We start from the raw sequence: 18,419 nt of genomic DNA on the forward strand, positions 1-18,419 counted from the left end.
GTTATGTTGTTTGTTCAACAGTTTTATTATAAAAGTGTAACAAGATACGTACATCATTTACTGATATATGCAGAACACAATTATTGATTCACAAAAATCCATTCACGCTTATTCATAAAAACATCCTTTAATGAGCATTGAAATTCATAAAACATTATAAAGTTTTGGTCATTAAACCTGTATGTGTATGTCGGAACAATGAAGATAAGAGCTGCTGACTGTAATATCAATAACTTTATGTCCATCCATCTAACACATATTCAACTTGACATAGAAACTTGCTCTAAACACGTGAAAGCATCCCGCCACTCCATTTCATGAATCTGTCTTGATGTTGAAACCTCATTATTTGACCAGTAATACTTTAGTCGTAGACATGAAATATCTGTACTTTTAGACACGCATCCATCCCATGAAAGCACCTCAGCACTTTAAATCACGACAAAAGGCAAAAGTGTTCCCGTTATCTCAATGCGCACACGAGTCCGCGGTCTGTACGTGACCATCACACGTAGTTGCGTTTGTCGTAGTCTCCGTTCACTGTGGCGGGTTTTGTCGGGACATATTTGAGGGGATACGAGGACTTTTCAACATGTGGACGAGAGAAACACAGAATGGCTCCTCCGAGCAGGAGCATGGCAGAGGCCGCCCATCCGATGTAGAGCGCGGCACCGATCTCTCTCTTCTTCGGCGACGGGATCTGAGGGTCGTAAAACTCGGAGATGATGTTGTTGGCCATCCAGCACAAGGGCACCAACACGAACAAGCCCGCGACGATGAACACCACCCCTCCCGCGCTCACCACTTTGGCCTTTACGGACTCGTCGCCGATGCAGTTGGTGCACTGCGCGCCCGCGATGGTGACGATCAACCCGATGACGCCCATGACCGCCGAGATGACCGTCAGAGCGCGAGACGTCTGGAGGTCAGTGGTCAGCGCCAGGACGGAGTCGTGCATCTTACACTGCATCTGACCGGTGCTCTGCACCACGCACGACATCCACAGACCGTCCCAGATGTTCTGCGCCACCACGATGTTGCCGTCGATGAAGGCGGACACCTTCCACATGGGCAGCCCGCAGGCGACCATCACCAACAGGGTCCCGGTGACGCACAGCCCCAGACCGAGAAACTCCAGGCACGCGGAGATCATCTTTGAAAAACTTTTCTTCTTCTTCTTCTTGACGCAAGAACGTGTGTGTGGACGCGCAGAAGAAGATCTCTACATCTCTGGGAAGCCCCAGCTCGCGGTGTGACCTCTGGGTAGAGTGTAGTGTGTGTTTTCTGACAAAGTGCACAGGGAGACTGTTATAGTAGACTTGTTTAACAAAGAGGAGAAGTTTGAGCCAATGAGAGCGCCGTGCGTCTCCCAACGGCCAATCGGAAGTGAGGGATAACGGAAACGGCTTCGGTCACAGGTGGAGCGGGACTCACAGTCTTCCTGCTATTCTTATGAGGAAAGACACAGAAGGGACTGTTCAACCAGCAGAGAAGTGTTTCATTCAGGGTTTACTGGAGCAACACACGAACAGAGAGGACATGAGGGCCATCTACACCTGAAGAGTTTCAAATCTCCGTTTATTGAAATCATGTTTTTATTGTGTTAGTTTGGCCAGCTTTGGGTTTTTTGTTATGGCTCAAACAAAACCAGACCAACTGCAGTTTGATTGATTTGAATTGGACTGCACAATGAAAAACATGATTTTATCATTTAAAAACGCAGTTATCTCACTATTAAAGCGTTTATGGTTGGAGGGAGAAAGGCCTACATTGACTTCAAAGTCGCATTTACATTTACATTTACATTTACATTTAGGCATTTGGCAGATGCTTTTATCCAAAGCGACTTACATTGCATTATCCTATACATTTTACATAGGTATCTGCAATCCCCTGGGATCCAACCCACAACCTTGCGTTGTTAACGCAATGCTCTTACCACTGAGATACAGGAAAGTGTCTTTGCATTTGTTTCTTGCATGGAGTGACAGAAGACTGTAGAAATGTATTCATGTTTAACTTCTCGTTTCTCATTTTTGCTGTTTAATATTGATCATTTTATGATTTAATTGAGTCTTTTGGCACCTTGAAATATACACGTCACCTGTAAATATATTTTGTATAAATCAAATAAAAAAACAGTAAAATACATTTAACAAATATACATTTTACATAAACATTGAGTCATTTAGCAGACGCTTTTATGCAAGGTGACTTACAGAGATTTCAGAGAGCAATGTATCATAAAAGAGCGATAGTATAGGTGCTAATACAAAGATACTAGTTTCAACAAAAGCCTGTTGAGAGAGAGAGAGAGAGAGAGAGAGGGTTAGTGTACTTTACATTTTTTCATTTGTTTATCAAGTTTTCACAGATTTTTTTTCAATTCAATTTTATTTATATGTGCTTTCACAATGTGCATTTTTCCAAAGCAGCTTTACAGGAGAAAATAAGAAAAACACAAAGAAGGTCAAACACAGCAGTTTGCATGGTGTTTATATAACAAGTTAAATTATTCTAGTAAATAATATCTAGTAAATGCAGTCTCGCGGTGGTTTAATGCAGTCTCCCGGTGGTTTATAGAAGAGATTGGTTTCTAAGTAGTTTTACAAAATATAGTTTTATTAAACAAAAACAGGAAACAGGAAAACCAAATGAGATAAATATAAAATATTGGAGGTTATTGATATGACATATTTCATCATTTATACATGACATGTAGTTTAATGTCCTCCCGTGAGGTGCTTTCACATACGTGCGCTCCGGTGTGTCATGTGTGCAGTTATAATGTAGACTTAGATTTGTTTCTTCCTGTGCTGGGAAAACAGGAAGAGAAGCTCAGCTCCTCAGAGCACAACACAAACCCTCTCGCTGTCAAAAATCATCTGTTGACTTTACTCAAAATATATGTGCACCATTCTTGCATCATGGTTTTTAAGTAAATTCAACTTAAGGAGATTTTAAGTCAAAATAACGAGAGAATCTTTGTTGCGTTGACACAAATATATCAGTTCGCTTGACCTTCTTTTCTCAACAAATTATGAAGCAAGAGTTCGATCAATTTACAGTGCTCACATAACAAAACAACATTAATAATACTAAATACATCTTCAATTTAATTATACATCTTATTAACATCTAATGCCTCAAATGACTTATTATTTTAAAAAGCATGAACCATCCAACTTTTCAGGCGCAAGGGCTTATGGGTATTCCTCACAGCATTTGTACTGATAATATTAAGTTCGTTGCACTGGAAGTGTATGTTAGCTGTACTTCATTTTAACTGTAGTTTGCACAACTCCATTTTTTATAATCTTGAGTTTTTCTTGTAATTTATATTTTTGTGTTGCATGAACAAAGGAGAAATTTGTTAATTTTTAAGTAGAAGCTACTTAACATAATACACTATGGTTGTTGAGACAACGAACATATACCAAAAACACTTCAAGATCCTATAGAAGCAAGAACAAGACATTTGTTTTGTATTTTATATTTTCAAACATTTCCCCAAAAAACTCTTCTCAAATGTGATGATGTCATGTCGCCAAGGAATTTTCACTGGACATACACAACCCTTATATTTCTATTCATGTGAAGCTTCTGATGTCATTTATAGGATTTATGCGTGTTAGAGATTTGACTGAAATTTACATTTAGGAGAGTATTAGGAGAGACATTCTTCTTGGACATTATTTTTATTACTGCACGTTCTCTGAACTAAAAATGAGTATATTATTAAACAAACATATAAACTGAATATATAACAAATAGCATAGAATAGTTTATCACAATGCTTCAAGAATGAATGATGAACGTTGAGTTTGTGCAGTTAAAGTGCTGAGCAATGGATTGTGTGTCACGTCTGGAGTTCAGCGTTATATATGATGGAGGATGTCTCAAGGAAAGACTATTGTTCCTCAGAAGGGTTTGTGTGTTTGTTCAAACACATGTACATCATCTGCTGTGACACATATGTGTTTGTGTTACTCACGCTCATACAGTGTGTGGCACTTCATGTTGTTTAGTTAGAAGATAATAAGTTAAGAGTTATGTGTTGCTTTTAGTTGTCATCCACATCACACACACACACACACACACACACAAACACACACACACATGCACAATCTTCATTTTAAGTTTTTCTCAGGGTCAAAATGCCTAAATTTCTTAGTTTCTCGATAGAGCACAAGTTGTCAGCATTTACTGTTCACGGCTCAAAGCATCAGTTCGTTCTGATGTTGACATCCTCCACATTCCTGACTTCTGGCATTGTTTGAAATGAAGAGGTTTACAGGATGTGAATAATCACTCTGTGTTTACTGCTGAATAAATGTAGCATGATGAATATAGACCACACCAAACTGCCACTGCTTACATCAAATGATTTCTGCTACATGTCGTCTCTAGAGACACCGTACGTGAAGTGTCGGGATTTACCGCGGTATCACATCGCTATGCACTCATGACTCATGACCCTAATTTCATAATGAAGCAGCAGATAAGAAAATGACTGTGAGGAAGGAAACTGTGTTTTGTATGATAACACAGAGTAATGGAAATCACAGAAACTTGACACACACATAAAAACTGACCAAAAGCAAAACTAAAGCAACAATCATTCAAATCTGACAGACATAAACAACTTTGTGAACAGATTCTCAGTTGTGTTTCATTTAAGTATAACTTAGTAGTAAGTACAACATATGTTTCTTCGAAATTGACTTCAAATAGAATCTGTGATTGATGTAAATGAATGTAGATTGTTGAGGTTGAATAATCTGAATGTGATGAGAAATGTTTGAGTTGATATTGAGATCTTCACTAATATTGACTTTTGATCGCAGACGAGACGAATCTGAGTTCAGTTTCACACATTGTTGACGTCTCTTCACAAACTCTCATGATGGACACGTTTGGCACACGCTGAATAAAATCAACTAATAGGATAAACTCTTTGCACACAGTTTGTGAAAGTAAATTATTCTTTCAAAAACTCTGCAAAAACTTAACACAAAAAGTAGTATTTACTTCATAAAGTAGTATTTACTTCATAAAGTAGTATTTACTTTTTAAAATGTTGTCAAGATTTCACAAAATATTTTAAAGTAAAATTTCCTGAAGAAAATACTGTGTGCAGAAAAAGAAAATTAACAAGAAAAAATAGAAGTAAATCCTTTTATTTTTTTTCAGTGAGAAACATCTGAGACTTAAGCAACATCAAACCAGTATAACTTTGTCACAACATGAACATTTATTTCATGTTCAGTTATGTAACATATCCTGAGAATAATTAACCCCGATCACCCGTATGGAAGGAACAGGAACAGATGGGACATTAATCTGAGCTCATGCTGATGTGATGATATTTCTCATTCTCATACAGACGCTCTTTCATGTTGACTTCTGTCCAGTGGAAGCGCTGATGTGCATGTCGTTTCTCCAGGTGTTTCCTCTCGAGACCGCTGCAGGTGTGTCCATCAAACACGTACAGCATCTCCATCGGTGACATCAGTCAGGACGTGACCACAGAAACATAACGTCTTTGGCACAGTCTGGGCAGAAGAGAAGCTCGGCCCGAGAACGATCAACACGCTAGCTGAGATGTTGTCACGTGACGTGAGAAAGGACGGAGTTGTGTTGTGTGGAAATCCTGTTCTGTCATATTATTTCCTTCAAGACTATTGTTCAGGCGTGATGGTAAATCTAGCTATTCCTCCCACCGTCAGATTCAACCGTCAAACAAACGTTCTTTTCGGTGAAGAGTTCAGCTTCTCTTGTGTTCTTCTCTGTTTGTAATGCTCAGACGATGATGCTGACACGTAGGGCCGTGGGTTCAATACAAAATGAATACATATTACTATTACTGAATACATAATACATATAAGTACTGTTTCCGTTTTCCTGAAGTCTGTGAATTTCCTTTAAAATAATGTGTACATTGCACGTATCATTTTAGGTGTAAATATTTTTTCTACAATAATTGCCATGTGATTTGTGTCTGAAGAATTCTGTTTATGTAGAAATGTAAATACAGTAATGCCTGACGGTAAGTCACAGGGAAAGTTCTTTCCAAAACTCGCCCGGCCCCTCTCGTGTCATATTAAGTGGCTGTGTTATAAAATAACAATACCTTCCACGTTTCAGGAATAATGTTGATCCAGGAACAGTTATCGCCGGGAAACAGGCCTTATGGGAACCTTTAGAGGTTAATGATGAGCTTCATTTTGGTTCAGAAGAAAACATTAGGATATTGCTCGATGAAACCAGCAGCTCAATTAGACTCCAGTGACTCACTGTACATTACTGTACATTTCCTGAGTTATCATTCTTCACATCACTGATAGAACTTCCCGCATCCGTACGCTACAATAACAGCGGTGTGTTTACTGGTCACCATTGATTGTAACTAATGTAACAGTTCATGACATTCTGTTGGTAAGATCACGCGGTTTCTGGAGTTTCAAGTTATTTTTGTTGAATGTTCAGTAGTAATATATTTAACATTTAATATACATGATTTAGAAGCTCAGCTTTGAGAAGAATTTATTTTAGTCTTTTTAAATATAACACAACACAAAGTTTACGGAGTCAAGAGTAAATGTAGTTAAAAACAACAAAACACAAACAAACTTCTGAAACTCGATTCAACGTTTGATTTATTTACTGTCATCTATGTGTTTTTTTCTATGCTTTTGTTTGTGTGTTAAAAGTTAGTTTATTTTGCCTTTTCGCCAAATGATGGTCAAATAAATACCTTAGAAGTTTAGTTTGTTGTCAGTTTTCATTGAACCTGAGGGGTTATTAAACGTACAGATACAATAAAGGTGCTTCACGATGCCATGGAAGAACCTTTTTTGTCCAAATGGTTCTGGTTCTTTGTGGCAAAAAAGTTTCTTCAAATAATAAACGTTAAGAAAGAGATGGTTCTTTAAAGAACTTTTGGCTGAATGGTTCTTTGTGGAACCAGAGATTGGTTCTTCTGCGGCATCGCTGTGGTTGTAAAAAACCTGATAAGCATCTTTATTGTTAAGAGCGTACCCTCACATTACTTTTGGCCACTATGTGATTTCACTACGCTTTCTTCATTATTTGACAAGTTAAACAGTAAGAGAAGTGTTTACAATGAACACAAGCTTTTCCAAACGATAAACTTCCCATAAACATCAGAATCCACTGTGAAAACTAAAACATCGTTTTATTGCGTTTTAAAAAGACACAATATAAATTATCCACTGTTCCAGCACTAACACTCTCAGTACAGAAACATTAAGTGCTTTATATTGTCATTCTCTTCTTAATGAAAGTGACTGTACTGCCAGCTTTCAGTCCACCACATTGGTCCTGACTCCATCCGTCATGTTTCAATTGTTCATCATGAGCAGAGAAACAAGGAAACAGCTTGTACAGAACAATAAACCTTTCCTGCGGCGTACCAGCCATCTTTACCACAGCGCTGCAGAGACGCTGGATTCCACTCTAATGAGCTATTGTACAGATGCCCATGTGTTCCTCACATGCCAACAAAACATATTGTGTTGAGAAACCTTCCAGGGCCATGTGTGACCATGAAGCATCCTGTGGTGTTTCTCAGAGAAAACCCTTTTCTTCAGAACCGGAAAAAATGAGTCCGCTGGCAAGAATCCATAACATTCTGCGTCATGCTTACATCATTTTCATTACCTTACAATCTAAAACCTGCAATGAGACGGCGACCCCCAGATGTCTCAGACGATTGTGATTCCAAGAACGAGTGTGAATACAATTCAAACAAACCCTGTCAGGTCGTTTCTAGGACAGAAGTCAGGCGCAGGCCTCCGTCTTTATTAGTTATTCATGTCTCACTGAAAAACACATTAAGCTTCTTTCTTGTAATTATGCAGCTAGTTGCCAGTAACTTACTGTAGATTTTTATGGTTTGTTCAAAGATAAATGAACATTAAACATTAACAAGTCTTTATCCTTACAGAAAAAAACATCCGCGTGCAAAGCATTCTGGGAACCTGGAAGACTTGTTAATGTTTAATGTGCATTTATCTTCGAACAAACTGTTGCCAGTTAATAACATGAATGTAAATCTACAGTAAGTTACTGGCAAACTGTTTTCATACAGTACAGTAATACTGTAATTTCTAGAGAAATACGTAAATTATTCATTTTTGGTGCCACCTGTGTAAAAACATCTCAAAACACACAGACAACATGTTAAGGAAAGGCTTGAAGAATCCACATGGATGAGAAGAGAGTGTCATGCGTTTGGCTGTGAGGTTTGTACATTGAATGACCTCCAGGCCGAGAGAAACTCTGTTTGTCAACACTGAACGCAGGAAAGTCTAATGACATCAGAGCCATAAAGCCAATTAAGAAACTGAACTGGAATTTTGCCAATATGCTGACAACAGAAAGGACAACAATGCTTGTGTGTGTCCATTAACCGCTTCTGATGTGTATTAACACACAACACATTAAAGCACAGGAAGGTCACTGTAATTTTCCCAGCATTATTTCACTCCCGCTTGCCCCATGTTCAGTCTTGGCCACGTAAATGATTGCGAGCAGCACTGCCCTTGTCTGTAATGCTTTTGTTTCACAGGACCTTTGTTTTTAACTACATGCCCGTAACACAGCAGACATTCTGGATCTGATGAAGTGACCTTAACAGGAATAAACCAGATCACACAAACCCCCTTTACAGCATCTGCTGGATTGATCAATAGTGTTTGTTATGACTATACATCAACAAAACTATTGCTCATTTAAAGGGGTCGTATGATACGGCTAAAACAGGTATTATGGTTTGTATTTGATGTAACGCAGCGTGTAAACAATATTTAAGGTTCAGAAACGCTGTATTTTCCACACATCGTACATGTTTGTTTCTCCTCTTTGCTCCGCCTCTCTGACACATGCAGATTTTTTAAAAACCTCATGGCTCTGAACAGCGAGGTGTGCTGTGATTGGCCTGTTCACCAGTGCGTAGTGATTGGTGGAATACTGTAAGCGTGTGAGGGAAATGTAACGCCTCTGACCATATTTGGAACATCAGGTTCCTCTTCAATTGTTCTGACAGATACGCCCACATTACTTGTGTTTACATTTGGGCGGTCTTAGTCAAATCATACCACGAGCTGATGTAGATTTGTGGGGGTGTGGCTACACGAGGTGTTTCAGGCAGGTCTGGGTGAACATTCGCTTTTAGATAGAACGCATCTTTTGTTCCCACACTTTCATTTTGTGTCTAATACTAGAAAACATGTATTTGCGTTATATGACCCCTTTAATAAGCATTTCATACACTGAAAACTTGCTTTACTGTAAAGTATTATAATTAGTACATAGATACTACAATAGATATGGAAATACATTTTAAGAGTTTTTCCCCTTGAGAGCAAACGAGGAAAGCAGAGAGAAGAAACTCAATTAAAGTTCTTGCTCTTATTTACAATACCTTTATATCCGGATCATATTTATTTCATTATAGGTAGGCATTTGTTTAAATGCAATTTTGTTTTGGTTACTTTAGTTTAGGTATTCCGTTGTCTGTCAAAACAAGTAAATGTTAGCCAATGTTAACAGAGAAAGAAGTAGAAAGCTGTAGGGTTAAAAAAACAAATGTGTCAAAATGATGTTGTTATGGTTTATCTTTGTCTCGAAACACTACCATAAACACAGTGAGATCTGACCATTGGCTGCTGTGATTACCTGACTTGACGTCAATCCGATACAGTGACCATAACACGTCCACCGTTTATAAATTGAGGAGTGTTAGACGTACACAGACGCCGCATAATGTGCTGAATCGTGTGTCAACCTCACCGCCATATTGGGGAGGTCAACACCGGCCTACAAACACACTGCGGTGAACGGTGACCTCTGGGGTTTTCACATAAGCGTTGACATTTATTACATATTTCTACGCTCGACAAGTGTACAGTATAGTACGTGCGTTAAGTGCACTTTAAAGACATCACTTCTAACAATACACATATTGTGCAGTGTGGAAAACTGCGTGAAATACAACACAACCAGATTGCAAAGTTATGTACGTCCCTTCATGTACTGCGATGTGCGTCTTTTATTCAAAAGTATATCATTTTAACATTGTGTCAGTAGTTTCTGGATTGGAGAGATGCGTAGTTGTGTACAAAAATAGTTGTTTGTTGTTTATAGGGGTATGCCGTTGTAAAAAATGTGGGTCACCTTAGAAAGGCGGATCATATTTTATCAACCCACATTCATTCATCGTTTTTTTCACAAGCAGAGTTAAAATATCAGTGGATTCTTTTGATGTGTTCTGAAAATAAATAAAACGCTCCACTTCGGGTACACATCTATAGGCTGAGTTTCCTGGGCATTATTTACCAGCCAGTCTCTCACCATTGTGTTGATCTCCGGACATTTTCCGTTGTTTGCTCTCTGACGGGAAAATCACAATGCGATGCGATGCGACGCGACGCGTGACCTATAGTTTGAGGATGAGCTCATAAAGGCTGTCAGAGCGCGAGGAGCGTTTAGCACTATGACGTAACACTGCCACCTTGCGGCTTTGGGTTCGTAGAACAGCTAGAATAATACACTGTAAACGTTTTTCCTGTAGTTATGCAGCTAGTTGCCAGTAACTCCCTGTAGATTTTTATTCATGTAATGTATCGGCAAGAGTTTGTTCAAAGATAAATGAATATTGAATATGAAACATTAACTTTATCTTTACAGAAAAAACATCAGCCTCATGCAAAGCATTCTGGGAACCAGAAATCCACATAATCCTTTTTCTTTTTTAATTTTGGTTCCCAGAATGCTTTGCATGAAGCTGATGTTTTAAAGTTTTTTCTGTAAAGATGGAGACTAAATTTCTCTGTTGCCAATAAATCACATAAATGTAAATCTACAGTAAGTTACTGGCAAACTTCTGCCTGTAATACTGTAATTTCGAGAGAATATTTCTACAGTGTAGAGTTATTCATGTACACGATACAAATAAATAATTTAATAAAGATAAATTAATAAATCAATCGATTTTTTTAATTGCCATTTTGCGTGTAGGCTACGTTTATATTTAAAAGTCTTTATCGCTGCATTTAATGCGTTGACACCTTCCAACAAACGGCTCATATTTTATATCATTAAAACTCGTATTCGTTTATTCAAGTTTTTAAAACAGTTAGAAAAAATGTGGCTAGATGTGAACAAGATGTGATTTCAGTCAGATGCTTCACATCCGGTTCCATTATAATTCCAGCGGTTCCCGCAGCAGCTATACGAATCCTACTATGGTGAAAGCCGCATGTCATGAATATTAATTACAAAACGCAGCCGTGCGTGCTGACGTCATATCCGTAACCGTCCAATGGTGAAGTCTCGACTCATGAATGTTAATCACACAGCCTTCTCAATAGTATGAGAGATAATTCGGCATCGTGAAAGCTGGAGTAATGACGAGCAGCGGCAGGTTCAAGAGTCGGCTGGTGAAATCAGGTAAAACGGAACAGATATGACCAGCATGCGGCTGATATTTCAGCGATATTAAATCAAGTAAATGTCATTTATTTGTTGCTCAAATCTCGCTGGTTTTCCCCATCGCGCTCTCATGGGCGTCTGCATCCGCACTGGCTCCGGGCATCTCCATAACAACAGAGGATGGAGAGGTGAGCGCAGCCTTTACTCGTTAATCATCGTTTATTTCAATTTCACTTCGGTTGATTTACATATAAATATATTTCTGGGTCAGTGTGCTGGACTGGGACACAGCGTGATGTTCATGCAGTGCATGTGTGAATCTATTTGTGTTTAGTTTAATAATGTGTCATGTTTTTTCCTGTGTTTTAGCGGACATGTAAGTGTATCTGTGTCTTTCCATTCAGTTCACGGGTGTTGAGCATCTCAGAGACAGGCTGCATGGAAGCTGATCTTCTTTAATGCTTAAATTCAGCATCACTCCCTGCTGACCCACTTTCATCGTGATCTCTGGTTAAACCTCAAGCAGCAGTGCTGTAAACAGAACAAAAGATGTTGAAATTGGGCCAGTCCTCTGGTCCTGAAGAATGCTTTCCATAAAAGACAGCTAATTATATACATTTCATTTCAAAATGATGTTTAGTGATGGAGGACTATGATAATGTCATATCAACTAAAATATATGATCAATTATACAGAAAATGAGATGATTTCTTATTTAAATAATCACAGCAGTGCAACAAATAGCATCTTAATGTATAAAACGTGATGTATAGATTTTGTGAGGCATTATGAAAATGACACTTTGGGGTGAAATGCTTTTATTTCTTTTATTTTATATAACCAGGAAGGTCCCATTGAGATACAATATCTCTTCCGCCAGAGAGTCCTTTTATAAGCCTTCGTGTGAATTACCCATGTGCTGTTTAATAGGCACTTTCTAATGTTTGACTCTTTATTTTGTACATTTTATATACTTCTATAGTTGTGTGCACTGTCCTGGATCATGTGTCATTGTGCACCCTGTCAGTCTGTGGTGTTTTGACTAATGGCTGTAAAGCACAGAAACCTTCATCTGGTTTCTTGTGCAGTTTGTCTGTAATCGGCCACTGATAAATTCACAGTTTCCAGGAGCTGGGACTACGGCCAGAGCATTGAAGCAATATCTGCTATGATCCTCTCGGTGAGGATTATACTCTCTGGAGATACAGAGAATCCTTTTTTAAGTCTCTGACACGAAGCCAAGCAGGAGAATCTATTGTATTTGAGTGAAATTGGGTTGCTTTGCTATTGTTAGGTTGTCGTGAGTGGTTTTAGTGCATTGCTATATCATTGCTTGGTGGTTGATAACTGGACAAGAGCTCACCTCACATAAAATTGTAAGGTGACACACAATACATATGTTGTATAGTACAATGCAATGTAAGTCGCTTTGGGTAAAAACGTCTGCCAAATGCATAAACGTTAAAATGTTGAATTTCAACAAGCCTCACCCAAACACAATCTGAGTAAGAGGAAATGACCCATGAAGGATTTTGGGCGTATTTGTGATGCAACCCAAGCGTGACAGAGAAGTTTATGTAAGAGTACGTGATGTAATCTTGTAAATGAGGATGTTGTGTGTGTTCTGTATGAAGGCCTTCTGCTCCGACTCACTCTCTCAGAAAAATGAAACATGAATTCTGGGAATGGCCTACTAATGTAGTGTGTGACACACATCCCTACCTCAGAGGTTTGGGGTGGGAAGCTCGGATGAATATTTATACCTTCAGTTATGTCAGGATGCGCGGTTTGGTCATTTTTTGCATACAGTGCAGGTGTTTTGTTTCGGAAAGCGATGTGGTCAGTTTTGGATAGAATTATTCAAATGTAATCTTACACCTGTATTTCAGGAGAAAGAGTACGTCGGCTTCGCCACCCTCCCGAATCAGGTTCACAGGAAGTCGGTGAAGAAAGGCTTCGACTTCACACTCATGGTGGCAGGTGATGTTTTCTTATCACAAAGCCTGTGCATCGATATATACACTCAGAATAGAAATAGTTTACGAAAAGGAAATATTGCAAAGACGTGTTTGTGCTCAACGTGTTTTGCTGTTTCAGGCGAGTCTGGTTTAGGAAAGTCCACCCTGATCAACAGCCTGTTCCTCACAGATCTGTACAAAGACAGAAAACTACTGAACGCTGAAGGTGTGTATCGGCTAAACAAATCCACAGACATCTTGTTTCAACAAAGCAAACGTTCATTAACTCTTTATCTGATCTTCTAGAACGCATTAGTCAGACGGTGGAGATCCTCAAACACACCGTTGACATCGAGGAGAAAGGTGTTAAACTGAAACTGACCATTGTGGACACGCCAGGTTTCGGAGACGCCGTCAATAACACAGAGTGGTGTGTACATACAGGTTTATCTGATATTCAAGTAATATTCTGGGTTAAAGGGGTCCAAAAATGAAAAATCTGTCAACATTTACTGACACTCAGGTTGTTTCAAACCTGTATAAATGTCTTTGTTCCTATGGACACAGTGAAAGATATTGGGAAGAATGTTCTGGGACATCATCCACTACCATAGTGTTGAACACACCATGAGATATTTTGGCACCGCTTGACTATCATTTAATTCTTCCTACTATGAAAAATCACTAACACTCTTCCAAATATATTTCTTTGTGTTCATTGGAACAAAGTAAATGATACAGGTATGAAATTACATGAGCGTGAGTAAATGAGGACAGAATTTGAGGAGCTATCCCTTTAAATACAGTGAAATGAATGTTTTGTGTTATTTACACGTTCGTAAAGGAGATTATGATTATGTTGTCTTTTAATGACGAAATCAGTTGCTGGATGATCTAATCCTTTTTATAGTGTTTAAAAATAACTAACCAAAATAAACACTGCAAACAATGAATTTTCTTACTAAGCATTTTTGTCTTGTTTTCTAGGTAAAAAATCTTAAATCTAGATACATTTACTTGACAAGGAAAGTGAGGTTTGATATTTCGTCTCGTTTTATGAAAGGAAATATATAAGACTGAAGTAAGGTTTTGTTTAAAACAAGCAAAAAAAAATCAATACACTTGTTCACAAAACAAGACAAAATATTTGAGGTCACTTTCCTTGTGTATCTTGATGTATATTGTAACTAGGATCAAGATAAAAATGCGAAGTAAGAAATATGTTTTTGCAATGAATGAATTCTTTCTTTATGTCATTTGTAAGCTGGAAGGCCATCACGGATTACATCGAGCAACAGTTTGAGCAGTATTTCAGAGATGAAAGTGGGTTGAACAGGAAGAATATTCAGGATAACCGCGTCCACTGCTGCCTGTACTTCATTCCTCCATTTGGACACGGGTAATGAAGCCGTGCTGAACATGCTGACATTTATGAGAAATAACAGAGCTAAGATTAATGTTATTGGTGGCTTAAGCACATAGTCATATAATGATGAAAAACAAATAGACAGACAATAGACATGATGAGTTTTAATAAACATTTAAATTCTGAACTTCAGCAGGTCTGCGATCACATTACATGACAAATATTTACATTAAAACACATACAGATGGAAAGTAAACAATGCAAACCAAAGTAAATAAATGACTTAAGATTGACGGATAACCGTGTCTGTTCACTCCTCTCAGTTTGCGGCCCGTGGACGTGGAGTTTATGAAAGCTCTCCAGGACAAGGTCAACGTGATTCCGCTCATTTCCAAGGCTGACTGTCTGACGCCAGCGGAGATGAAGAAGATGAAGGACAGGGTAAAGAGCTTTTACACACGTTCCGCTCGCATTCACACGCGGACGCCGTCCTTGCTGTCACACACAAATAAACTTCATCCTTCTGTTCAAGGTGAGAGAAGAGATCGAGAAGTTTGGTATCAAAGTGTATCAGTTTCCAGACTGTGATTCTGATGAGGACGAAGAGATGAAACAACAGGACCGTGAGCTGAAGGTCCGTCTTGCTCATGTAAAAGAGAAATCACACACACTATCTCTTTAACGTCTCAGAGCAAATGAAAACTTGTGCTCTCATTTGCATCTCCTGCGAGAAAAATCTGAAACGTGTCTGTCATGAGAGTTTGAAAAGAGACGTCAACAATGCGTCAAACTGAGCTCAGATCTGTCAAGTCCGTTATCAAAAATCTATATTATAGATCTCAATATCAACTCAAACATTTCCCATCAAATCCAGATTATTTCAGCTCACACCTCCAGACTCTTCATGGGTTTCAAAAATCTAGTTTGATTCTCTTTTAGGAGAGACAACTGAGACAAAAATGATACTGAGCAATTACATTTAATTCTGTATTTGTAGACAGAAATGTTCACGTCTTTGTGTTTTAGGAGAGCGCCCCCTTTGCTGTGATCGGCAGCAACACAACAGTGGAGGTTAAAGGTCAGCGGATGAGAGGGAGACTGTACCCATGGGGCATCGTGGAAGGTCAGTACACTGCTGTGTTTCACACCTTTCATTGCTCGCACATGACTCGATGCAGTAAAGACGTTTTTGTGTTTGTGCAGTGGAGAATCAGTCTCACTGTGATTTCGTCAAGCTGAGGAACATGCTGATTCGCTCTCACATGCACGACCTGAAGGACATCACGTGTGACGGGCACTATGAAAACTACAGAGCTCAGTGCATACAGCAGATGACAAGGTAGAGCTTGGGTTCCTCTGTCGGACACAAAAAGTGTAGATTAATACTGAAGTTGAGTTTTGTTTTTGCCAGCAAACTGACCCTGGATAGCCGCGTGGAGAGCCCCATCCCTATTCTCCCACTGTCCACACCTGACGCAGAGACGGAAAAACTGATAAAGATGAAGGACGAAGAGGTCAGCTGCCCCGTCTTGTCATATTATTACTTTATATTATAAACCATTTGATAAAGTGAAAATAGATTTCCATGATACATTAACATTTATCCCACCTGAAATATGAACAATAATTGATGTCATGTTCACAGTTGCGGAGAATGCAAGAGATGCTTCAGAAAATGCAGCAGCAGATGCATGAGCAGGACCTGTGAGCAGAAATAACCCAAACTTCTGTCTGTCGACACAACACAAGCAGACACCACAACACGCTGAATGACATGCGATGAACACGACACGCATCACACGTTGTCTGATTTAAACAGGGTCTAGTGCATCTAAAAATGAATTCAAGCTCAAACATTTGTGATCTGTTTTACTTTGTACAGAATGTGATATTTTACTACTGTTTCCATGGCAATGACTGCTTTACACGTTGTAGACATGACAACTGTTAGTATTGTTGTTTCTGCGCTAATCGTTTATCGTTGACACATTTTTGTGACACCTTTCAAAACAAGTTTTTGTACTATTAGAAATGCGAATGTGCAGACGTGTTTCAAATAGAGCTCTGAGTATTTTAAACTCATTTTAAGCAGCTAAACCAACAAAGTATGATGAGTACAACAGGTTTACACACTTAATAATGAACAAAAGCATTATGACTCCTTTTTAACGTGTTTATATATTTGTTTCTATCAGCTTATTTGCATTATTTATTTATTCAGAGCATCCTTTAATTGCCAGTTTTGCTGTTCAAGTTGCCAAGAAGTGTTATGGTGCTTTGCTTATAGATCCAACTTTTGTCTGCTCTCTTTCATAGATTGCACTTTAAAAAATACTTTCTGACAATTTTGTATTGTTCCGATGATATTACACCACTAACAGTATGAAAAGAAAAACATTAATTTATTCTCAAAATTAGCACTAATATGTAACTAATTGGAAAAACATATCAGACAATCTCTGACAGTGTTTGTTATAATGCATGCGTTGAGATCTTGATATGACCTGCACTGCATTAATTATATATTGAGGCATTTAGCGGATGCTTTTATTTAAGGTGACTTATATAATATAAATAATAAAGTGATTAATGGTAGGGAGGCAATAATATGAGAAGTGCTATACCAGAATTGTTTTAGAGACTTTGATTGATATTCCCACAAGCCTGAAACATTCACCCTCATCATACATCACCTATACGACCCTATAAGAGATAAAGCACTTGTATCAGAAATGTTGCTTTCTTTGCTCTTTCCAATGTTTCTTAACATAACAACACTTTATTTGAATTAATCTTAGATTGTTCAAGGTGGCACTTACAATGTGTAATGTTCTAGATTCAATAAATGTTAAACTCACGATATAACATATGAAGAGTTTGGTTTCAAAATGAGATATCGCAGTTTTAAAAAATCATGTTTTTTTATTATGTTATAATGATTTATGAAAACATTTAAGTTTTAAGAAGGGAACCAGACTCTTCATATGTCCACTACACTACAGTCACTATAGTACTTGAATACTTAGTATATATTTAGATATAATTTAATATTTACAGATTACAGTTTAAGGTCAAAGTAAATGTTTTATATAATACACATATATAGAATGAATAAACCTGTCGCCAACGATCGCGGACTCTTATGTCGCCGGAAATTTGCAGTTTTATCGCTAGCCAGATTTCCGGTTTTTAAGTGCAAACTTCATTAACGCCCAAATAACCAAACACATGATGTTAATAAAAATATTTTTCTGCACGGTAAGTTGGTTGAAAGCCTTGTTTTTCAGATTAAAGGTTTAACGTCCAGTCCACGTGTGTTTCTTGTGATAAAAACGTGTTCTTGTGATTCAACGTAATGTTACGTCGTGTCTCATGTACATACCACGCACGACATCACAGAAAACAAAACAGTCTCTGAGGGTTTCAATAAAACATCCCATTATCTCCGATATACAACTCATGTGTCTTAATGCAGTATGATTTAATGGTGTTCTGGCTCCCATAACATCCCACGATACCCGTAGAGCCCCATCAGACCATTATAGTTTCATTAAAACACCACATTATTACCTATAATAATAACAACTAGTTCAGCAGCATCACGGGTTAAAAGATCGCGCGTGGATGAGCTCATCAGC

The 18,419-nt window shown here is 38.3% G+C and overlaps 2 protein-coding genes across 4 annotated transcripts; one reads left to right on the forward strand and one right to left on the reverse strand.

Annotated features, from left to right (window-relative positions):
- Positions 1-21: 21 nt before the first annotated feature.
- Positions 22-1,280, reverse strand: cldn5b (claudin 5b). Its single transcript, XM_079447827.1, has one exon. It carries the CDS (start codon positions 1,151-1,153, stop codon positions 506-508), a length of 648 nt encoding a protein of 215 aa, XP_079303953.1. The 5' UTR covers positions 1,154-1,280; the 3' UTR covers positions 22-505.
- Positions 1,281-11,392: 10,112 nt separating this feature from the next.
- On the forward strand, positions 11,393-18,229 carry septin5b (septin 5b). Of its 3 annotated transcripts, XM_079449007.1 has the most exons (12): positions 11,415-11,475; positions 11,862-12,637; positions 13,347-13,437; positions 13,555-13,641; positions 13,722-13,845; positions 14,680-14,814; positions 15,105-15,222; positions 15,314-15,415; positions 15,808-15,904; positions 15,985-16,120; positions 16,193-16,295; positions 16,427-18,086. In XM_079449007.1, exons 2-12 carry the CDS (start codon positions 12,626-12,628, stop codon positions 16,487-16,489), a joined length of 1,068 nt encoding a protein of 355 aa, XP_079305133.1. In that variant the 5' UTR covers positions 11,415-11,475; positions 11,862-12,625; the 3' UTR covers positions 16,490-18,086. The 3 variants fall into 3 exon arrangements, with proteins under 3 accessions (XP_079305134.1, XP_079305133.1, XP_079305135.1); XM_079449008.1 differs by lacking the exon at positions 11,862-12,637 and having other exon boundaries at positions 11,393-11,475; positions 16,427-18,229; XM_079449009.1 differs by lacking the exons at positions 11,415-11,475; positions 11,862-12,637 and adding an exon at positions 11,612-11,645.
- The last annotated feature ends 190 nt before the right edge of the window (positions 18,230-18,419 follow it).

The sequence above is a fragment of the Barbatula barbatula genome (assembly GCF_947034865.1).
Source record: "Barbatula barbatula genome assembly, chromosome: 24".
Classification (NCBI taxonomy): Eukaryota; Metazoa; Chordata; class Actinopteri; order Cypriniformes; family Nemacheilidae; genus Barbatula; species Barbatula barbatula.

What these genes read in the sequence shown, in the direction of transcription:
- cldn5b (XM_079447827.1), bottom strand. Translation starts at nt 1,153, where the DNA reads ATGATCTCCGCGTGCCTGGAGTTTCTCGGTCTGGGGCTGTGCGTCACC.
- septin5b (XM_079449007.1), top strand. An exon ending in ATTCCTCCATTTGGACACGG is followed by an intron (nt 14,815 to 15,104) that starts GTAATGAAGCCG and finishes CACTCCTCTCAG; the next exon opens with TTTGCGGCCCGTGGACGTGG. An exon ending in TGAAGAAGATGAAGGACAGG is followed by an intron (nt 15,223 to 15,313) that starts GTAAAGAGCTTT and finishes CTTCTGTTCAAG; the next exon opens with GTGAGAGAAGAGATCGAGAA.